Source organism: Puma concolor, chromosome B1, assembly GCF_028749965.1.
Source record: "Puma concolor isolate L17-30 chromosome B1, mPumCon1.1.hap2, whole genome shotgun sequence".
Taxonomy (NCBI): Eukaryota; Metazoa; Chordata; class Mammalia; order Carnivora; family Felidae; genus Puma; species Puma concolor.
The window spans coordinates 7,097,965-7,119,378 of NC_141670.1; the positions used below are offsets into that span (position 1 = coordinate 7,097,965).

Consider the following 21,414-nt stretch of genomic DNA (forward strand, 5'->3'; position numbering starts at 1 on the left):
GTTAAAAAATGACATTTTCTAAAGGAAGGTATCCTAAAATGGGTTTATTTTACTTCAGTTGGTTTAGCCTCTATGATCCTCTTTCCTGGAGCCCTTGGCAAACCCTCAATCTCAGGTCATGGAGGAAGAGACAGGAACCTGGGCAGGGTCCTAAGTCCTACTGATTAGGAACAGATCTGGGGATCAGAAAAGGTCCTCTGCCCACGGGCCCTACTGCTTTGGGGCATCCCCACATGTCTGCACGTGCCTTGCCTTTTCTGTGTCTGGGTCTCAGGATCACCACAACCAAAAACATTCCTGTCTCAATCTCAGTGGGCGTCAGCCTATAGGGTCTTCAGCCTATCGAGTAGGTAGGAGCCACCCCTGCTCTCTGGGACGCCACTTAACTCTGCTATCCTATTCTCACCCTGCACACATCAGAATTTTCACTTGAACTTGGAGATCCCTTGGCCCCTCCGTCCAAACACCCTAATGACCGATCCCTCTTCCATTGTGCGCTGCGCCCTGAAGGCCGGCAGGGGGCGCGCCGACCCGCCGCCTTGGGCCAGCGTGGAACGCATGCGCGTGGCGCCCCTTGCCCTCGACGCTGCGTCCGCACGAGAGCTCAGAGACGCGTTCCCTCCGGGGCGACGGAGGAGGCGACGCCGCGGAGGACGAGAGCCCCGTATCTGCCGTGAGTGATGTCCCTGTGCGGCCGCTGCGGCAAGTTTCTCTGAAAAAGCTCGCTGTTGCCCGCCCCGCGTGTCTCCCTTCCTCTTCCCTTTCTCGTGGAGGCTTTTCCCAGGGCCTGTTTGCCGGGCGGGCCCGTCCATCCGGGGCCTGTGGGGTCGAAATCACAGCATGCTGCGGGCGGGTGCAGGGATTCGGGATTGCCTCGGGGGGTGTGGGGGGCCCCGGTGCGGCTCCGGGGAGGGGGAAACCGCGTGGGCCGTGGGGAGAGGACGGAACAAAATGTCGGGGCGTTCAACGGAGGCCCGGGCACGAGAGGCGCCTGGGGAGGGCGCGTCCGGCCGCGGGCGGGTGGGGCGCCCTGTGGGGGGGCTGCGTGAGACTGTGTTGGGTGCCGTGTGCGGCTGCATGGGGTGCTGCGTGCGACGCTGCACTGGCCTTCGTTCACTTGGGGGGGGGGCGGTTTGTGGTAGAAAGTGAAAGTGTCATAGTTTGAAAAGAACCGAAACGTAGAAAAGGTCGGTGTGTTAAAACGCACGACTGTTATTTTAAATGTCAGTATTTTGTCCACATCCGGGTGAGAATTGATGATAATTGGACTTTCCAGGCTCTCAAGGGAGTTGCCGTGTCTGTATTTTAAAACAACGCCCTTAAAACAGCTTATCCCAGATCCAGGGTGAGGTCTTGCCACGACTGAGGTTTTCTCGTGACCCGGCAGCAGTCGTAGATCATTTTAAGTAAAAGTCGGGTCACCGAAACGTCTTTTGTAGGACCTCACTGTGACACGTGGATCTGAAATAAGCCTAGGACCCTGGCGAATTTATACAATATTTACAAAAAGACAAGGAAGGAAAATACGGGTTTTGAAAGGAAAGGTTGTCCTCAGAATGAAAATAGGACGCCTATCATCTCTTCAGAATGGTTTGTTCTACTTTATTGCAGAGATATTCTGAGACCTCTGAATTATAAATTTTATTAAAAAAAAAATCCGTTGAAACGCATTGTGCTTCTACTCCCATCACTTCTAAATTGTGGCTCAGTTATCCCGATAGGTCCTAGTATTTTTAAACATTTTGTAGTATTGATTTACAGTCCTTAAGACATAGCTAAATAGCCTCAGAGAGCTGCACGTTGGGTTGGTTTTCTCTTCCTTTGTATTAAAATATGCACCCTTGGCATGGAAGGCCTTAAAAAATATGCACTTAGCGAACCCTCAAAATGTTCTGATTTTTGAATATATCAGAGGTGTGAGAATAAACACGTCGCATGCCCGCCCCCCATTTTAATTTCAGAAATGTCCCCAGTGTGCTTCTCAATTTTTGAAAATAAGTTCAAATCAGGCAGCAGGAAACCAGCTGCCAGCTGAGAAAGGTGCTCTAGAAAGGCAATAATGCTGTACTTGCAAAAGTGCCTCTTAACCTGTTTAACCTCATGGGGTGGCGCTCAGTTAGGAAGGTGACAGGAGCGGGTTCCTGAATTAGCTACTTACCACAACAGTTTATGGGTCAGCCGTGCATCCCCGAGCCCAGGGAGTGGGGTGTCCCCCCGGTGCCAAAGACAGCCACGAAAGGTCTGCAGTCTAGCTTTTGAGGTGAAAAGGGGCTTTCCAGGCTCAAAAATAGGGCCTGTTCTGACTAGTAAGGGGACAACAAGGATTCACTCTAGGTTTAGGAATGTAACCAAGGACAAAGAAGTATAGATGAGCCAAGGCTAGAACTCATTTTCTGCCTTCCTCTCAGACTTCTTTTTTTTACTTGATAGAGTAACAATATATTGATTTCAGGTATACAACATAATTTGGTATTTGTATATATTGCAAAATGATCACAGAGTTACAGATTTTTTCTTTAAAAAAATTTTTTTTAATGTTTATTCATTTTTTGAGAGACAGCATGTGAGCAGGGGAGGGGCAGAGAGAGAAGGAGACACAGAATCTGAAGCAGGCTCCAGGCTCCGAGCTGTCAGCCCAGAGCTGGACGCAGGGCTCTAACTCACGAGCCATGAGATCATGACCTGAGCGGAAGCCGGACGCTTGACCGACTGAGACACCCAGGTGCCCCCAGATTTTTTTCTTATAATGAGGACTTTTAAGATCTGTTCTTAGCAACTTCCGAATGTGTAATACAACATTATTAACTATAGTCACCATGGTGTATATTTCATCCCCATTACTTATTTCCTTTATAACTGGAATTTCATGCCTTTGACAAGCTTCACCCACTTTGCCCACTCCTACCCCCTGCCTCTAGCCACGACCAATCTGTTCTCTGTGTCTATGGGTTTGGTTTTTTTTGTTTGTTTGTTTGTTTTGTTTGTTTGTTTTGTTGTTGTTTTGTTTTTTAAGATTCCATGTATAAATGAGGTCTGTCTGTCTTTGTCTGACTTACTCCACTCAGTATAATGCTGGTAAGGTTCATCTACATTGTCCCAGATGGCAAGATTTCCTTTTTGTTAGTGGCTGAATAGTATTCCATTGTGTGTATCTATACTGCATTTTCTTTATCATCCATTCACCCATGGGTAGACACTAAGTTTGCTTCTATGGCTTGGTTATTGTAAATAATGCTGCAGTGAACATGAGGGTGGCATAGATCTTTTTGAGTTAGTGTTTTTGTTTCCCTCATGTAAAATACTCAGAAGTAGAACTGCCACATTGAAGCCCTAGAATTATTTTGGTAGGCTAAACCCACTGGTGAATGCTGATTATCTTGCTGTAAACTTCCCTGTAGCGCTTGCCAGAACAGGTCCAAACCCACAATGTAGTGAGGCCTTTCAGTGCCTTTAGAACACAAACAGGGTTTAAGAATCACTCGGTTTTTCATAACTGTATCTAAATTATTTAATTAATTAGAGGGGAAATTTTTTTTGTTAAACTAGTTATTCTTTGGTGATATTTATCTTGATTAACATCCAAGGTAAACAAGGTCTGTCCATTGCATCGTAAATATGATGAAGTTACCAACTATGTCACAGTGAGTCCACAAATAAATATATGTCTATTCCTAAAGTAAGTGAAGTTCTGAGCTTGGGTCTGTGGTGATGGCATACTCAGTAGCCACACAATATCCCAGGTTTTCCATGTACTTAGGTTCTGGTGAGTATTGAAGAAAAATTTCCCCCATCAGATCCAATCTCCTTTATTTTGCCACAATTATTAATTATGAATGTGATTGTTTATAATGACAGGGGCCATTTGTAGTACCACGTCTGAGGGTACGTTAGGTGATGAGGACATGGAATTTCTGTTTATTTATGATTCACAAATCATAGTCAAAGAGACCCTTGCTTAAAATGCTGCGGGTGATTTTTCTGCAGGTAATTTTGGCACTGAAGAAAGGAGCAAATAAATAAATGAATGCATAGTAAGAAATTAATGAGTAACCTGAAGGAAGCAAAGTCAGGTTCTACTCAAGGCAGCAAAACTACCTAAGGAACTTAGGTAGTAGTTTAAAGAAGGGATCTCTGAAGAAATGGCATTTAATCTCAATTTGAAACCTAGCGAGTATGAAGTGACCATGTATATGTAGATACCAGAGTAGAAATGAAAGATAACAGTGCTCAGTGTAGAGATGACAGCAGTGCTTAGTTGTGTGGTTCTGAGAAGTGGTGTCAAAGATCAATCCTTGGATATCTGGTGGATTTGTTATTGGACTTGGAAGACTAGAAGACAAGAAATTTTTATTGTGGAAGAGTTGATGGCTTCATTTCAAAATCTGTTTCCTTTTACATGCGTACAGTACATGCAGGTGGGGATTACAGCACAGCAGTGGAGTCTAGGTATGTTTTTAGTTTTCAGTTTAGGAATAACCATGGGAGAAATTGAAGCAAGTGAAAGAGTGTTGTGAGATTTCCAAGACAGTATTGTAAGAGGAGAGAAAGGGGGTAGAATTGAACCTGGAGATATTTCAACACTGTTGTTCAAGAAACACCTTGCAGAGGACTTCTGGAAGGAGTGCCTAGACTGTTTTAAAGGCAGTTAGGAATCTGAATTGTCAAAAAAGCCTAGAAAAATAAAGTTCCCAAACAGAGGTCATGTGCCAGTACTGCTTTGATTCCAAGTAAAAGGCCGAGAAACACTCACTGGATTTAATCATGGGGGAATAACTGATCTTAACAAGATTGATTAACTTGGAAATCAGAACTAATTTTTGTAATTCAAAGTGAGAGAATGTGAAGAAATTGTTACTAAATATTTAATATTTCTTCAGGTTCATTTTGAAGGGAAAAGGTCGTGTATCAGCAGCTAGATATAAATTGGTTTAGATGTTTTTCTTTGACGAATGGTGAGACTAAATGAGTTTAAGGAGATAGATGGGGAAGTGATGAAGGGGTTACTGGTAAAAGAAATTTGGTTTATAATCAAGAACATAAAATATTTGAGGAAGTAGGAAAGAAGGGGATGCAATTGGAGAAGTTGGATTTAATTAGGAATAGCGATGACTTTTCAGTTTTTACAAGACTGGAAATACTGATGGGTTGGGAATCAGGAAATAATTGTAGGTTTCTTGCCAGTGAGCTGAAATATTTCTTCAAATTATCTGTTTCATTTCTGCAGTAGGAAATGAAACCATTTTTGAAAACTAAGGAAAAAGGTGAGATTTTTTTGTGAGATTAGAAAAGCACAGGTAATATTAACACATTCATGAAGCATGGCAGAGCAATTGTTAAGCCAAAGTCAGGTGCTAGATATTTAGAAAAAGCTTTTGGCAGATTTGTGACACTGTATTTAGACCAGCTCAGTACCTCGTTCTGATCTGTGAGAGATGCAGCCATGAGACTATGAGATATTGAAGTCATCTGCAATTGGAGTTTTGAGTAGTAGATGTTGGAAAGAACTAAAGGGCATTTGAATTGTTGGTCTTGGTGTGTGTATGTTGGAATGAGTAAGTGTATGTTCCTCTGACCAATACAAATTAGAGGTGGAGGCTAATTTTGGAAATTAGGGTCACTAAGATGGAGGTTCCCATGTAGTAGGACATCCTGGGCATGGGGAGAAATTATGTGAACAAGTTGAAAGGAGGAGGTTTTGAGAGAAGAGTCTCTCTGGTCATTGATCTGACTGGTGACATACGTAGGTAAAACTGGTCCCGGTGTCCTTCAAGATGAAATTCTTTAGTTATTTCACATTCATATATAGAGTTAATTTTAAATTCTAGCTGTCAATTTGTATCCATGTAGTTTTGTCCTATAAATAAAATTTTTTGAATCTAGTGCATATAACTCATTAAGTGTATAAGTAATCTGTAAAGCAGAGTTATTGTTGAGTATTAAGTTCAATGTATGTAAGCAGATATATGTAAATTACACTCACAGAGTCTCTTTTTTTTTCAATATATGAAATTTATTGTCAAATTGGTTTCCATACAATACCCAGTGCTCATCCCAAAAGGTGCCCTCCTCAATGCCCATCACCCATCCTCCCCTCCCTCCCACCCCCCATCAACCCTCAGTTTGTTCTCAGTTTTTAAGAGTCTCTTATGCTTTGGCACACAGTCTCAATTAATACAGGTAGATGTTTTCTCTTTCCAGGTCCTCACAGTCAGTGGGTTTTAATCATATCCTTTGCTGGACATGTTGTGAATGTGGATGCAGTATATTTAGTTATAAACATTGTTTTAGGTAGCACTTTAGATATGACAAATTCTTTTATATATAAATCATGAAATGCAGACATAATCTTGTTGATAAAAATAACTAGAACTCCAGGCCCCAAGAAGTCAATAAGATACCTCTAAAACTAAACCCCTCAGTCTATATTTTATGAGCCTATCTGGTCAGTGGGGATTGTGCAGCAATCCGTAGCGTGTAGCATTGTGACATATATACTCCTGCTTCTTTCCTGTGCAAGGGGTTGTATGTGCTAGACTTGCCTGATAGCAGAGTCACTGAACACTTGAACAAGGGTTGGGTCATTGAAGTGTTCCAGCCAAACTTTAAAGAGATTCCATGGTTGCTTCGCCACATGTCCAAGGCCGTGAGTGATACAGGTGGGTTGAGGCACTAACACTGCCTGAAACCCACATGTGGAGGAGCCAAGGTGACTGAGGGAGAGTATGGGGCCCTCGTGAGCTGAGATGGGTGTTAGAAAACAATGTTAGTGGACCTCACCAAGAATGATAAAATATGAAATTCCAAAATGGTGTCCTTAGTTCTGGATACAAGAACCTCCATGTGACAGGAGTCAGAATCTCCTAGGATTTTGGTACCAGAGATGTAATTAAGACCTCTGAGTATCAAGTCTAATTAAACTAGAAACCCCTATGCTTTTGCTATCTCTATAACGGGGATATTAATAGTTTCTTTATTGTTGACTTTATTATTGACTTCTTATTGTTGATTCTTGGAGAGGAGAGCCCCCTTCCCTGTTTGTCCTTGTTTACTCTGCAGGTACGTGTGAGTTGAACCGGGTTGGGGGAGGGGGAAGTCGTTACCATGTGAAGATTTGCATTTGCAAGATGGGCATACCTAGGAGTATTGGAAAAGGCAAGTCTCGTGGGTGCTTTCTCTTTCCTCAGCTTTGTCCGCTTAGTTACTGGACTGTCCCTTGGTGAGAATACGCAGGAAGAGAGGAGCGACTGAGTTCTAGACCATGCAACCACAGGTGAGTAGGACTTGTTCTTCCTTCTCATGGACACCTGTTTTTCCAGGGGATGAGCAGATTTCTGTCCGTGGCTTGGATCTTCTGTGTGCCCCCGCCCCATGTCAGTCACACTTCAGGACTCAGAGAGGCTTGTGGCAGGTCCGGGTTTGATCAAGAAATAATCCCCTACCCAGTATTGCACTACTGTATTCCATTCCCCATCCCCTTAAGTATGTCCTTGCAGAAAAGTTGTTTCTTCTCATCCATCACATGGCCTCAGTTGAGAAGTGACTCACTCATTAAGTGTGTTAGTGTCTGCAGTGGGCTTAGGCATGTGGTGATACAGGTGATAGAAATGAGAATGAGCAGAAGTTTACAGGCCTGTAGAGAGGCAGGTGTTTCTTCAGGGGAGTTCATCCATCCAGGGTTTCAGATACTGCAGAGCAGGGCTCTGCAGCATTGACACTGGGGGTGGGAGGCAAGAGAGCTATGAGCAATCATTTATTTATTTTCCCCAATTTTAAACTTACTAACGTTTTTCTAGACTCTGCTTGAGCATTTTAATAACTTAAGCATAGAAAAATTTTCCTTACCACTTTTTTTCCCAAACAAACCAATTTCCCTCTTTGTAATTAAACTTTGTTCAAATTTGAAAACAAATTTCTGGCGAAAATTTTCCTAATTTGGGTTGTGCATTGAGAGGGATTATGATAGAACTAAACCTAGGGTCCTGTAGCAAATTTTGCAGGACTAGAAAGATCAGGTTCAATTGAGCGGCTTCCCTTACCCATTAGCATTTAGACAGGATGATGTTACAGGAGGGATAGTGATAACCAAGGCTCGGAGGTCCCAGAGAAGATTGAAGTGCACAGCCTTACCACAGGAGGGTCAGGATAGGACATTCTTTATGTACAGCAGTCTTAGGTCCCTTGGGGTTTTGCTTATGAACTGTCTGTCTTATGCCTTCTCAGGAGCATGTGGGTTGCGTAGGGATGAAAGAGGCCACACTTGCTTGTCCAAATTCTGTTAGAAGCCCCATTCAGTCCTGCAGAAAGTTGGGCACTATTGTGTCCAGGTTATTTCCACTGCACCTCATGAGACACTCATTTGTAATGAAGTTATGTTTACAAAGTGTGAGTGTGTGTGAAAGACACATGACGAGGCAGCATAGAGAAACATGTGACTAGAACCCCAGGCAGATTTTGACATTTCTGTGTATACAGCCACTCATCTCCGGCACCGTCATGTCCAGCATACTCCCCTGATAGGGGAGGCCCTGGCTGCACCAAAATATCTCTGATGTTTTAGGAATCTGTGACCTTCAAGGATATAGCTGTAGACTTCACCCAGGAAGAGTGGGCCCTGCTGGACGCATCCCAGAGGAAGCTGTACAGAGATGTGATGCTGGAGAACATCGGTCATCTGGTGTCTGTGGGTGAGTCTGTCAACACTGATAAATTTATTCAGCAAGTATCCAGCTTTCACTTAATCCCTCCGCTCTCAGCCCTCATTCAGATTCTTTCATGGTTCTTAACACTATTTGAACATAATTTGTTTTTTCTTATACTTACTTACACCTATTTTGTCACCCCAAAAGAATATAGTTTTCCTGACCCCTCTTTTGTGCCTTTCTTGCTTCTAGGTCTGTAATGCCCAGGACTCTGCTGGGAATTCAATGAATGTTTTAAGTGAATGAAAGCATTAAATATTACTAAATAACTGTTTTCTATATGGTCAACTGGTAGTTAAAAATCCATTTGTGGAAATTATACCTATTACTTATTTTTTTAATGTTTATTTTTGAGAGAGAGAGCAAGCAGGGGAGGGGCAGAGAGAAGAGGGCACAGAGGAGCCAAAGTGAGCTCTGAGCTGTCAGCATAGATCCCGATGTGGGGCTTGAACTCACAAACCATAAGATCATGACCTGAGTTAAGTCAGACGCTTAACCAACTGAGCCACTCAGGTGCCCGATGTTTTATTAGCCTTTTACCTATTTTCAGAGAGAAATTAAGTTGTTCTGGTGAAGCTTCTGTGTACTTGTTTTATTTATTTTTAATTTATTTATTTAAATTCAAGTTAATTAACATACAGTGTAATACTGGTTTCAGGAGTAGAACCCAGTTTTTCATCACTTACATATAACAGTGCTCATCCCAGCAAGTGCCCTCCTCAATGCCCATTACCCATTGAGTCTACCACCACCCCCCCACTCTCCTCCAGCAACTCTGTTCGTTTCCTGTATTTAAGAGTCTCTTATAGTTTGCCTCCTTCTCTGTTTTTATCTTATTTTTCAAAATTAATTTAACTCTACTGTGGGAACATGTAATTTCTCCTTTGTTGAAAAACACTAAAGATTCTTCACTCTGTCTTTGATCTTGGTCCTGCAAATCAGCAACAAGAAAATCTCCCTGTGTTGGCATGGTGTCACGATGTTCTTCTTGCTGTGGTGAAGGACCTTAGTATTTTCAGTGTTCAAGGTGCTCTTCCCTGGGCTCTCCTTTGTTGTTCACCTTGTTCTTTCTTGGTATCCTGTCCTGAAATTAAAGATCATTCATGTTTCTCTGTACAGGATCTAAAATCGGTATGTCTTTTACTCCCCACAAACAGGGTATCGAGTTTGCAAATCAGATGTGATTTCCCAGTTGCAGCAAGGAGTGGAGCTGTGGAGGGAAGGGAGAGGATTTCCCCAAGGCGTGATTCCAGGTGAGCTCCAGGCTTGGGTGTGCTCAGCACTGGGAAGATCCTGATACAGGGAGAGCAGGACAGGGAAATGTCAACAGCAGACATCTTATGTCCTGAAAACACTTGGTAGTTTCCACTTACCTGAAATGCCTTTCAACTCAGTGATATATTCCTTCTTTTCACATTTTTCCCCTGTGGAAGAGTCAGTATTTGAAACATACACAGGCCTTGCATGTTTTCAACAGTTTTCTTCCTCTAAGGCACACTAGCAGTTCATTTTATTTACATTATTTTAGACAGAAAAAGTAGCCTTATGAGGCAAGAAGATGTCTGCAGAAAGGACCCATCTAAGTGCATGTCAGTGGTAAGTTTCAAGGGGGTGAACCCTCCCTGAACATTAATGATATGGGACTGACAGATTTTAGAGTGCAGCACACAACTGTGATTTGAGTAAATGCTGCCCAGCAGAGAGCTTTGGGTAGTTTGAAATTAGGGAAAAAATTAAGGTATTGCTCAAAGACACCACATGAGTTCTTCTAAAAGGACAAACATAAACATGGCTCATGCATCTAGTCTTTGAAACTAATGAAATCTTTCAAATAAATCTGATATCTCTGCAGTTGAGATGTTATGAAAAAGGAAATCTCTTTGTATTGCAGAAAATAAGAGGCATTGCATGTATAACTAACACAGGGAAGATTTTAACAGGAGATTTTCACTGCATGGTCAAAGTAGGAGTCGTGTGTAGAGAAAAGAATTAACGAGTGTATGTGAGAAATTCTTTAACGGCCTCTCATCTTCGAACAGCGGAGATTTCACACTAAAAAGGATACCTATGAATATGATGAATGTGGGGAAGTTTTCCCTTACAGATCCATGGTGACTCAGTATGTGCTAAATCACATGGTGGTGTGTGGGGAGGGGGAGCCCTATAAATGTAAGGAATGTGGGAAGGAATTCTGCCGGAGGACTCCGCTTTCTATGCACAAAAGGACACACACTGGAGACAAACCCTGCAAATGTAATGAATGTGGGGAATGCTTTTCAGCCAGAAGGCTAAGTTTGACTCACACCAAAGAAATCCACACAGGAAAGAAACCTTATACATGTAAAGAATGTGGGAAAGGGTTCCATTGGATCACTTCACTTTATATACACCAGAGAAGCCACAGAGGAGAGAAACCCGATAAATACAACAAATATAGGAAACACTCCAGCCAGAATGCTAACTTCTATTCACACAAAATAAGTCACAGGGGAGAGAAAACCCACATCTGTGATAAATGTGGAAAAAGTTTCTATCATCCTTCCTCCTTCAGTCATCATAAAAGAAGTCAAACTGAAGAGAAATAATAGGATTTTTTTCGTCAAAATTGTCACCTTAAACAGCATGAGTAATTTTACACCAGAGAGGAGCCGTGTGTATGAAATGAACGTGGCCAAAGTCTAGGTAAACGTCTTACCCTTTAGTTAAAATAATCCCATAGAATGGAAAAGCCTTCATCAGTCTCTGACCTCAGTTCGCATGAAAGAACCCGTATGATAAATGTGAGGCAGGACTGCCTTTGTACTCCACTCTAACCACCCCAGAGAGCTCACAGGGAGAACTGTATGCACACAGTCACTGTGCCTTCACAACGTGCCATCACGCGCAATCTGTTCTTTAAGCGCCGTGAGCAAATGCTACGGCAGAGACTACAAAAAAACTCTGCCTAGAGAAACCTATAACCCACACTTCATCAGAGTATTCAGACCTTTGCCAGATGGCCTATTACAAACAATATAAGATGAAAATAGAGATTTGTGTTGTGATCCAGGAATGTTTAATGAAGAATTTGTAACAATAAAAATTAAATCCTTTCAATAGATCAGTACTTGAAATTCGTAAAAATTGTTCCTCAGAAGGCTAATATGTTGTTCACTTTATATTTTTATGCAGCTTTGACCATAATTACAGACGTGAGTCAATCATAAAATAACCTAAATACGCTGAAAGATCATAATAAAAAATAATGTGATTTACATGTATCAGTGTTGAGGGGCATTCACTTTTGAATGTCCCCTCTCTATAAAGAGAACTTTCCTTTTATTCTTCTTTTCTAATCTTATACTCTAATAAACTTTTGCCTGCTGCTCAAAAATAAATCCAGGTTTAAAAATACATGTACATGGTAAAAATTAATACACACATGCAAGAATAAACATTTGGTTTGTGAATAAAGTCCAGTATTAAAACAGTACTCCTCTTTTTAAAATGTCCAACCTGTCCACGTTTTCCTACTTGCACAGCCACAGTCATTCTTACCTCGAACACGACAGAGGAGGAGAGAGTGGGGATGTGAGGCCAGGAGACCAGGGCCCGGTTGGGGTAGGATAAACATGGGCAGAGGGAGAAGTGAGTACAAGCGGGTGAGGAGGCAGCTATAGGTGCATGGCTGGCATCTGAGGTGCCAGGTGATGTTGGAGCAGGGTAGATTGAAGGGAGCATTTGGTGGCCTTAGGTGTTGACGAAAGCAGAAAAGAGGGAAAGGCGTAAAAGCCAAGTTACTGAACGAGGATGCACAAGAGGGAATCTCCAGGTAGACTCAAGGTCATAGGCCAAGCCACTGGAAGTGACCAGAGCAGCGCTTTGGGACAGGTATTGGTGATCCACGGTGTGCACAGGTCTCAGAAAGAGGGTCCAGGTAGGGAGGGTTGATGTAGGTTAAAGGATAGGATGGAGGAGTATGGGGTACACTGAGGGGAAGTAGGGGTCCAGCTCTGAGGTGAGGGATTGGGACCATGGTAGATGGTCTGGGTGGAATCGAAGTCTTTTTCTTCTCTCCCAGCACTTTCTGCTAACCCCCCAAGCAGTTATTCCTTATATATTACAGCCTCAGACTCTCTGGGTTGGAAGAGGATCAAGAGTAATTTTGAGGCAGTATTCAAAGTCTTGCCCCCAAGATTATACCCGCTAGTGTTCCCACCTGTATAATTTCTTTCCTTTGCTTCTGTTCTGGACCTTTGAATGTGATAGAATATCATTCTCATCATGTGGCAGTGGGGAAGGGGTTTTGCAGATGTGGTTAAGGTCTCGAATTGGTTGTCTGTAAGGTGATCCCAAGGACGTTTTTCCTGAATAAGCATAACCTAATCAGGTGAGCCTTTTTGAACAAGATCTGCGGGTCAGAAACAGCATGTTAGAGAGACGTGAAGCCAGAGACAGTCTACTGCTGGTCTTGAAAAAGTGAAGGGAGGATAATTAATAAAAGTAAAATATAGAGAGTGGAGAGGAGTATCGAGGAAGTGGGAGGAGGAGGAAGACACTTCTGAGAACACTTCTGTTTGGAAGCTTGGTTTGGGAACGTTTGCTGTACCAGCAAGGAAGTTAAGTGAAAAGGATGAGTGGGGAAAAATTGGAAAACAAACGAGCCTAACTTTTTATCAAATAACTACCATAATCACAGAAAATAAATTAAAAAAAATACCCAAATTCAAGTAATTTTTGAGCACAGTGTTTTTATACACTCAAGTGAAATACAACAATACTTGCAGATTATTCTTAATGCCTACTTGATTTGGTTATTTTTTTCAGTGGTGTGAGTGTAGCAGTTTTTAAAGTTTTTATTTTTAATGTATGACTGAGTATGTGATTAAATATATTTAGGTGTTTTTCAGCCAAAAGTTTACCTGGTAATAGAAAATGGAGATACAGATACTTGAGAAAGGAGAAGATAAGTTTCAGGGCATTTGGATTGGAATTAGACTTAATTAGCATGAATTGACAATCTGTGTTCTTGTGCATGTGTGCAGACATGTGTCCTGTGCCCTGAAAGGGCCTAGAAGTAGGGAGGGACACGTCAGTTGCAATGACAAATATCACTCAATTACTGGTTTCTAAATTTCCTTCTCACTAATTGGAGCTAGGCTTTCTTGGAGAAGGGGTTGATTGAGGTGGGCAAATGCAAGATTGGTATTGAGTAGAGAAAGTACAGATGAGTCTAAGGTATCTTTTGCTGGAAAGTAAGGAGGTACAAAAGGAGAGTGGACAGGTGAAAAGGAAATAGGGGGCAGATTGAAGGGGCTCCTATGGCCACATTTGGGACAACCATATCATCAAAATAAAAAATAAAAATAATGGATTTTTTTTAGCACATTTAAAGATTAACATAGTCATACACATATACATACGTGTCTTCATACGTGGCAGGAAGTGAAACATCACAGTAGGATACTGGCTAAAAAATGCAGAGGGAATGGTAGGAAAAACACCACTTGAAACTACCTTAGTGAAAAAGGTTAATGTTAGGTAAACACTTTAAGCATGTAACTGAAACATCGATGAAAAATAATTGACGTCATAATGAAAAACATTGACATCATGTGGTTCCTGGTGTAAATCACTGAGAAAGACTAAACGTCACTTGTGGAGTGTTCCTAAAAAATGAAAACGAAAAGAATAATACCACATAAACTAAATCCCACCATTAGAACACAGAAGGAAACTCCATTTGGGGGAATTCTGGTGAACAAGTGGTGCATACTCTACACAAATGAGTTTCACAGAAGACAAAGCTGAGGAAAGTAGCAAGCTAAGACAGCTAAAAGCAATGCATGAGCCAGAACTGAATCCTAGAGAGCGGAAAATTAATAACATTTATGTTAGTACCAAAAGAATGGAATGCTTAAAATACATTTAACACAGGTAGCTCTGTACTCAAAATATTTTGAAAGAAATGAAATAGACCATAAAAAAAGGAAATATTTAAATGGCCTAAATGAAAGTGATTATGGGTTGGAAGATTGAATATCAGATGGCAGCACGCCCAGACCTACAGATTCAGTGTAATCTTTATCACAGTTGCAGCTGACCATGAAATGCACGTGGAGATCCAAGGACCCAGAAAAAGCAGCTTTGAAAGAAAAAAAAATTAGAGTGTTCACATGTCCCACTTTCACATCTTACCACAAAGAGACATTAATCAAGACTCTAGTGCTGGAGTATGAATAGACTTCTAGATTAATGGGCTAGAATTGAGAGTTCAGAAGTAAATCCTCACATTTATAGTCAATTTATTTTTGATAGGGGTTCCAACAATATAGTTATTTTAATAAACGGTCCTGGAGTAACTGGACATCCACATACAAAGAAAAGAAATTGTACTCCTACCTAATATGCAAAAAAAAAAAGCCCTCAAATGGGTAAAATAGCTAAATATAAGAGCTAACATCACAAAACTCTTAGAAGAAAACAAAGACATAAAAATTTGTGTTCTTGGGAGCACGTGGCGGGCTCAGAAGAGCATGTGACTTGATCTCGAGGTCATGAGTTTGAGCCCCACAATGGGTGTAGAGATGACTTAAAAAAAATAAACTTAAAAATACATATATTTGTGTTCTTGGATTAGGCAGTATCATAAGCATGTGCAACCAAATAAAACTGATAAATTGGACTTCATCAAAATGAAAATGTGCTTCAAAGGACGCTAATAAAGTTGAAAGACATCCCACACAAGGGGAGAAAATTAGTTGCAAATCAGAGATCTGAAAAGAGAGTAGTATCCAGAATGCATAAAGAATTTATACAACTCAAAAATTGTCTAGAAATCAAATTTAAAAATGGGCAAAAAACTTGAATAGATCTTTTTCAAGGAAAATATAAAAGTAACCCAGTAGGAATAACAAGATCCTCAAAGTCAATGGTCATTAGGGAAATGCAAATCAAAACTGTAAAGGGATAGCACCGCACTGCCACTAGGATGGTTCACGCAAAGACGGTGGGAAGTGAGAGGATATGGAACATTGAACTCTCATCCTTTCCAAATGGGAATGTCACATGGTGCAGCTGATTTGGAATGCAGCCTGGCTGTCCTTCAAGAAGATAGAGTACCATATACTCAGCATTTCAGCTTCTGCTGACCTATCCATAAATGAGAACATAGGTTCATGCAAAAATGTACGTGTGAGTGTTCTTAGCAGTTTTCATAATAGCTGAAAAGTGGAAACAACCTAAATGCCCAAAGTTGAATGAAAAAGCAAAATGTGCCATACTTGAACTGTGGAATGTTACTCAGCTATTTGACAAAGGATGAAATGCTAAATACATGCTCTTACACTGATGAACCTTGAAAGCTTTCTATTAAGTGAAAGAGGACAGACACGAAAGATACTTCTCATGTGAATCTGTTTATATGAAATACCCAGAGGAGGCAGGTCCACGGAAACAAAGTGGAGTAGTGGTTGCCAGTGACAGGGAGGAGGGGGGATGGAGAGTGTCTGCCAATGAGGATGGGGATTCTTGGCAGATGATAAAAATGTTTTGTAATTAGTGGTGATGGCTTCACAGCTTAGTGAATATGCTAAAAGAAAGTCACAGTTTAAAGGGTGAATTTTACGGAACGTGAATTGTATCCCAGTTGAAAAGGATGACACCAGCTACAGAACCCGAATCCTGGGGGTGACCTGTGACCTGGGAGACGAGAGAGCTCAGCAGGACACAGAGCATCCCGGTGGCTGCAGACAAAGCAGTGGGCACTGAGGAACTTCAGGGCAGCAGGCTTGGCCCCTGTGCACCCGGCCTTGCCCTCCTCATCTTGGGAGTTTGCTCCAGCGCTCCCAGAAGAGTTCCTTCTCTCCTTGAAGTCGTTGCATCGAACTTTCCTCTGGGGCTCCTCCTCAGGAATGAGAGGGGTGAGTAAAACAGGAGCAACCCTGAACTCCTTTCGCTGGCCTGTTTCCTTTAGGTGTTGGCCAGAGGGGGACTCAGCACCAGAGAGCAAGGTCGTAATGCCAGGATGTGTGGGATTTGGCGGGAAGATGCTTAAGAGACTGGCATCTTTTGTGTGCATGGCTACCAAATGTAGAGGCAGTCATGACACACCTTTCGGCTGTTCTCTTGTGGAAGGTACACCTTGAATTCTGCAGAGATGTGATGCGGGTGCAAGCGGAGCCTGTGGAACAGCCTGATAGAAATTTGACTCACTGACCCATCTGTCACCTCAGCCAAGAGCATCTGCCTCGCGGTTCCCATTCTTGGCTCTGTGAGAATCCCATCCCAGACTCCACAGCTGCAGATGGGGTTGCCGCACACTTGAGGTCAGGCAGGAAACCTAACAGAGGACCATGGGTGGGGAGTGAAGACCCACGGGCAGGGGCCACAGCCTCGCAAGAGCTCAGTTTCTTCCGGGTCTCCTGATACCGTGATACCCCTTCATCTGCCTCACTGAGTAGTGCCTTGATGGATGGGGACCTGTGGCACACACACGGCCGTGAACACCTTTTCTTTGCTCCTGTCGCTCCAGGGCTCCAACTAATGATGGCAAATTCTCCATTCCACGTTTTTGCGCCGCTGCTCACGCACACGTCCACAACCAGCAGCTTATCGTGGCCCCACGACGGCTGGCAGTCTTTGTGCCAGTCCTCATGGGGGGCATTCAGCTCAGCTTACTGACCGTGCATTGTGATAGTGTGTTTAAACATTGAGAACACAGATCCGGGTTTGTAAAATAAAGTGTGTATGCCTTTACGCACATGCAGATGTTCATACTTTATACACAGCTGTCAGTGACCTCCAGCTAAAGACTGTCCGAAACGTGCCTGAGATTGAACAAAAATTGGATTCGTTACTCCTTTCATTTAGAGACAAGTTTCAAAATGGAACTTTGGAAATTCTCAATAAGAAGGTCTTAGAAGGAGCTGATTTTCACTTGTGTTAGTTGATTTCGGGGGGGCAGTTAAAAGTTAGAAGAAGATCTAGATATTTTCTGTCAGAAAGCAGGGATAATTGTTTAACTGGTGTCTTATGAAACCTTCTCTCTCTGGAGGTATGACTAGAATAAGACTACAGCTGTATCTTGTAAAGAAGCAGCGATCACTTACATAGGCTGAGAGCGGGAAGGAGTTGGTATTTTGTGGCTTGGATGATGTCTCTAGTTTGTGTCTGGACATGACAGCTGGGTGGAATTGTCTTCCTCTTGATCTGTCATCAAGGTTTGTCACATAACGGCCTGAAATGATGTTGCTGTTCTGCGCAATTGGTTATGTTGACCAGGAGCACACCACGACCTGGCTGAGGGTCCAGACCAGTCTGGGGATGGCATGGTTTGCTTCCTGCTCATACAATTTAGAGAGAAGCAGGGGCAGAGGTGAGCTGGAACATTCAGGCTATTTGTTCTGGACTCTAGGTCTCTGGTAAAAACAGAAGTGGAATAAAACCTGACAGAAGATATTGGAGCCATGTAGCTTGACTGAAGGGTAGGGGAGCTGGCCTTGGGGTAACAGTGACCTTCAGCAAAGGGATGAGCCAGTGTCCAGGCAGCCAGTGAGCCGTGGTCTGTTCTCCTTAGGGATGATCCCTCCCTGGTGGCCCTCACCTTCCCTTGTGTCAAGAACACATGTTTGAGAGGTGCCTGGGGGCTCAGCCTGTTAAACGTCCGACTGCGGCTCAGGTCATCATCTCCTGGTTTGTTAGTTCTAGCCCTGCGTCCGGCTCTGTGCTGACAGCTCAGAGCCTGGAGCCTGCTTCGGGTTCTGTGTGTCCTTCTCTCTCTGCCCCTCCCCAACTCGTGCTCTCTTTTTCTCTCAAAAATAAATAAAAACATTAAAAATTGTTTTAAAAAAGAGCACGTTTGCTCCTGCCTTCCAGCTCTGCTCTGCCAGCTCTGTGCACCAGCTCAGTCCCGAACAACTGCCTGAAATGCCGGTGCTGTGGGATTTAAGGCTGGTGTTGCGACTTTGTCACTGCCAGATGCCAGCTTGGAGAGGGTGGGAAGTAGAAAGGCTGAGCAGTGAGCCACACTCAGTGTGTCACAGTGCCCCCCCCCCATGTCACATTTGAGAATATTCCAAATAGTAAGTGAATTGGTAAAGATTTCTTCCATGAAAATCATTTTGTACGGAACATTCATGACAGTGAAAAGTAGCCAAAATAAAAACTAAAAACCTTGGCTGAAAATTGATGGGTAAACTGTACATGATGTAACAGAATGGAAGGACACTGCACGTCGGCCCTGACTGGAGAGGGCAGAGGAGCCGGTGTGCTCGTGGGCATGTTCACATCACGTACCTGGGATGCTAGGTTGACTTGGGAGTCCCTCTCCTCTGAGCTTGCTGGGCTGAGTCTCCTACAGAAAAGTCTCTAGGATTTACATTTATCTCCACGGAACTAGTTTTTCTCCTGCTTTTTGGGGCTCAGTGGCAATTTTCTTCTCTAAGTAGACAGACCTCCTTTCTATTTCCCAGACTCCTCTGGCTTTTTAATTTGATACAGGAGAATAACAAGGGGAAGATATGAATAAGTGCTAAATCCTGTTGAATGATCATTCTAGCATAATACAGGAACACAATGGTATTTTGTTATTGCCACTATCGTATAGGAATTACCATATTTTAAAAACATTAAAACTTGATGTTGGAAATCTATTACATCTTGGTTTTTAGAGAACTAGGGTAATGTAAAAATATAGATGAGTCTCTTATGCGTGATGTATATTGCTGGTTCATATGAAATATGGAGATTCTTATGTTCCAGTCATGCAGAGAGTGAAATAATTCTGTTTTAAGCTCTATCTTAGGGTCTGTCATCTGGCCACATTTCATGCTGGGCTCACTCACACACTACAGAACTGTGAATGTTCAGAGGAAACTTTTCTAAAACAATTAAAATGGCATAATTGTATAAATTACATTGAGATGCAAGCAATTATTATGAAATTTGAAATTAGTATAAACACAGCAAATATTTTATGGCATAGGCTGAATGTTTTCGATTAAAATAGTTTAGTGGGTAGTTACTTGAATATTCAAATAAACTGCTCTTCAGCAGAAAATGATATATTTACAGTATGCCATAGTGCAAACCACTTAACACTTCATGTGAGAACATGAATCAATATTAGGAATTCTTCATTAATGTAAAGTGAATAATAATGATTTTATTATGTGGAAAATGAAAGGACATTAAAATATAACTTCCTGGTATTCCTTTTTTTTTTTTTTTTTGCAAATACACAATTTTTAAAAATTTGATCAGCACAGAGGATTTTTAGGGCAGTGAAAGTATTCTGAATGATGTTGTTGTATGATGGATCTATGTCATTATACACTTGTCCAAACCCATAGAATGTACAACCAAGAGTGACCGTGAGGTAAACTGTGGACTCTGGGTGATGATGTGTCAGTGTAGGGCTATCCTTGGTAAAAAACAAAAGACGTACCCCTCTGGCAAATGGTGTTGATAAGGGGTGGGGGGGGGGGTGGGGGGCGGGTGCTGTGCATGTATAGAGTCAGGCAATAGATGAAAAATATCTGTACCTTTCTCTCAGTTTTGTGGTAAACCTAAAACTTCTCTAAACAAGTACTTAAAAAAAATCATTAACTGGAAAATGCCAACACTTTAAACATTGTTTTCTTTGTTGGCCAAACAATACCTCACACAACTTCTATATAAATATTTCTGGGAAACTTAGAAAACATTCCGTTAAAATTTTACTGACATTAAGTATTATATCAGACTAATAAGTTAGTAATGTAGAATATATTAGTAGTACTTCATAATTTGGTATTAATAAGGTATAATTACTTTCAGGAATTACTGCATAATTCAGTATTAGTAGTCTAAGCACAGATTATATAAATAATGTTATTGATATTGATACTTTTAGACTATTTCATTATAATTTAAACTTAATGTTCTCATTAATTTATCATTAATGTTGCAGTTATTATTTAAAGTAGCTTTTCCATTTTAATATTAGATGTTGTATCACAGTTACTTCTATCAAAGTCTTCTCATTGGTTTCTCTTTTGAATTTCAGACATGATTGCGGTCAGCCTATCATTGAATCCCGCTGTTCTGAAATCTAAGGGTTCTCACTGCCTGGGTGCTGCAGGAAGAAATGTAACTTTTTCACCTCAGTCATAATTTGATAATTTGATTTCTAATGTTTTAATTAAAATAATTTTTAAAATGTGAAAATCCCTAAATTTTCACTAAATGCAGTGAAAATCTCTTCACTAAATGCAGTGCAGATTGGTACAGATCAACTACAGTTCTTTTCGTTTAATCCAGAGTTTTCAGAACTCTTCCGTCTATATGTGGTCATGAGTCAACAGTTGGTGACCTTTCTCTGGGCTGCAGTTTTCCCCAAAGAAGAGCTGCGCAGTTTGGCTTTAGGAACTAATAAACTGAGTTAGAGCTACCTTTGCATTTTAAATGTAGTGATATTAATCAGTTCAGCACAGTGATCACCCAGAGATTGCTTTCCTCCGCGGAAAAGACTAGAAACTTTGTGATCGTTCTCCTTGCCGTAGTTCAGGCTGATGTACTCAGAGAACTAGGACTGGGCTGGGTATGGTGACAGGGAGGGTCAGTGAGCAGTGGGTAAGGGAAACTCATGTCCTCAAATGGCTTTCTCTTGGAGCTGGGAACTCCAGAACCAGTTCTGGAGATGGTTCCACATTCAACATCTTCTGTGCTTCAGAGTCTCCAGGTCTTACACTTGTCC

The 21,414-nt window shown here is 41.9% G+C and overlaps 1 protein-coding gene across 5 annotated transcripts; it reads left to right on the forward strand.

The window, feature by feature from the left end:
* The first annotated feature begins 498 nt into the window (after positions 1–498).
* LOC147581449 (zinc finger protein 705A-like) lies at positions 499–20,893 on the forward strand. Of its 5 annotated transcripts, none has more exons than XM_086703109.1 (6): positions 499–682; positions 2,569–2,722; positions 7,185–7,270; positions 8,558–8,684; positions 9,857–9,952; positions 20,725–20,893. In XM_086703109.1, exons 3-6 carry the CDS (start codon positions 7,259–7,261, stop codon positions 20,829–20,831), a joined length of 342 nt encoding a protein of 113 aa, XP_086559235.1. In that variant the 5' UTR covers positions 499–682; positions 2,569–2,722; positions 7,185–7,258; the 3' UTR covers positions 20,832–20,893. The 5 variants fall into 5 exon arrangements, with proteins under 5 accessions (XP_086559235.1, XP_086559237.1, XP_086559234.1 ...); XM_086703111.1 differs by lacking the exon at positions 499–682 and adding an exon at positions 10,228–10,295 and having other exon boundaries at positions 1,131–2,722; XM_086703108.1 differs by lacking the exon at positions 499–682 and adding an exon at positions 1,131–1,590 and having other exon boundaries at positions 2,561–2,722.
* Positions 20,894–21,414: the final 521 nt, after the last annotated feature.

What these genes read in the sequence shown, in the direction of transcription:
- LOC147581449 (XM_086703109.1), top strand. An exon ending in CGGTCATCTGGTGTCTGTGG is followed by an intron (nt 8,685 to 9,856) that starts GTGAGTCTGTCA and finishes CCCCACAAACAG; the next exon opens with GGTATCGAGTTTGCAAATCA. An exon ending in TCCCCAAGGCGTGATTCCAG is followed by an intron (nt 9,953 to 20,724) that starts GTGAGCTCCAGG and finishes TTTGAATTTCAG; the next exon opens with ACATGATTGCGGTCAGCCTA.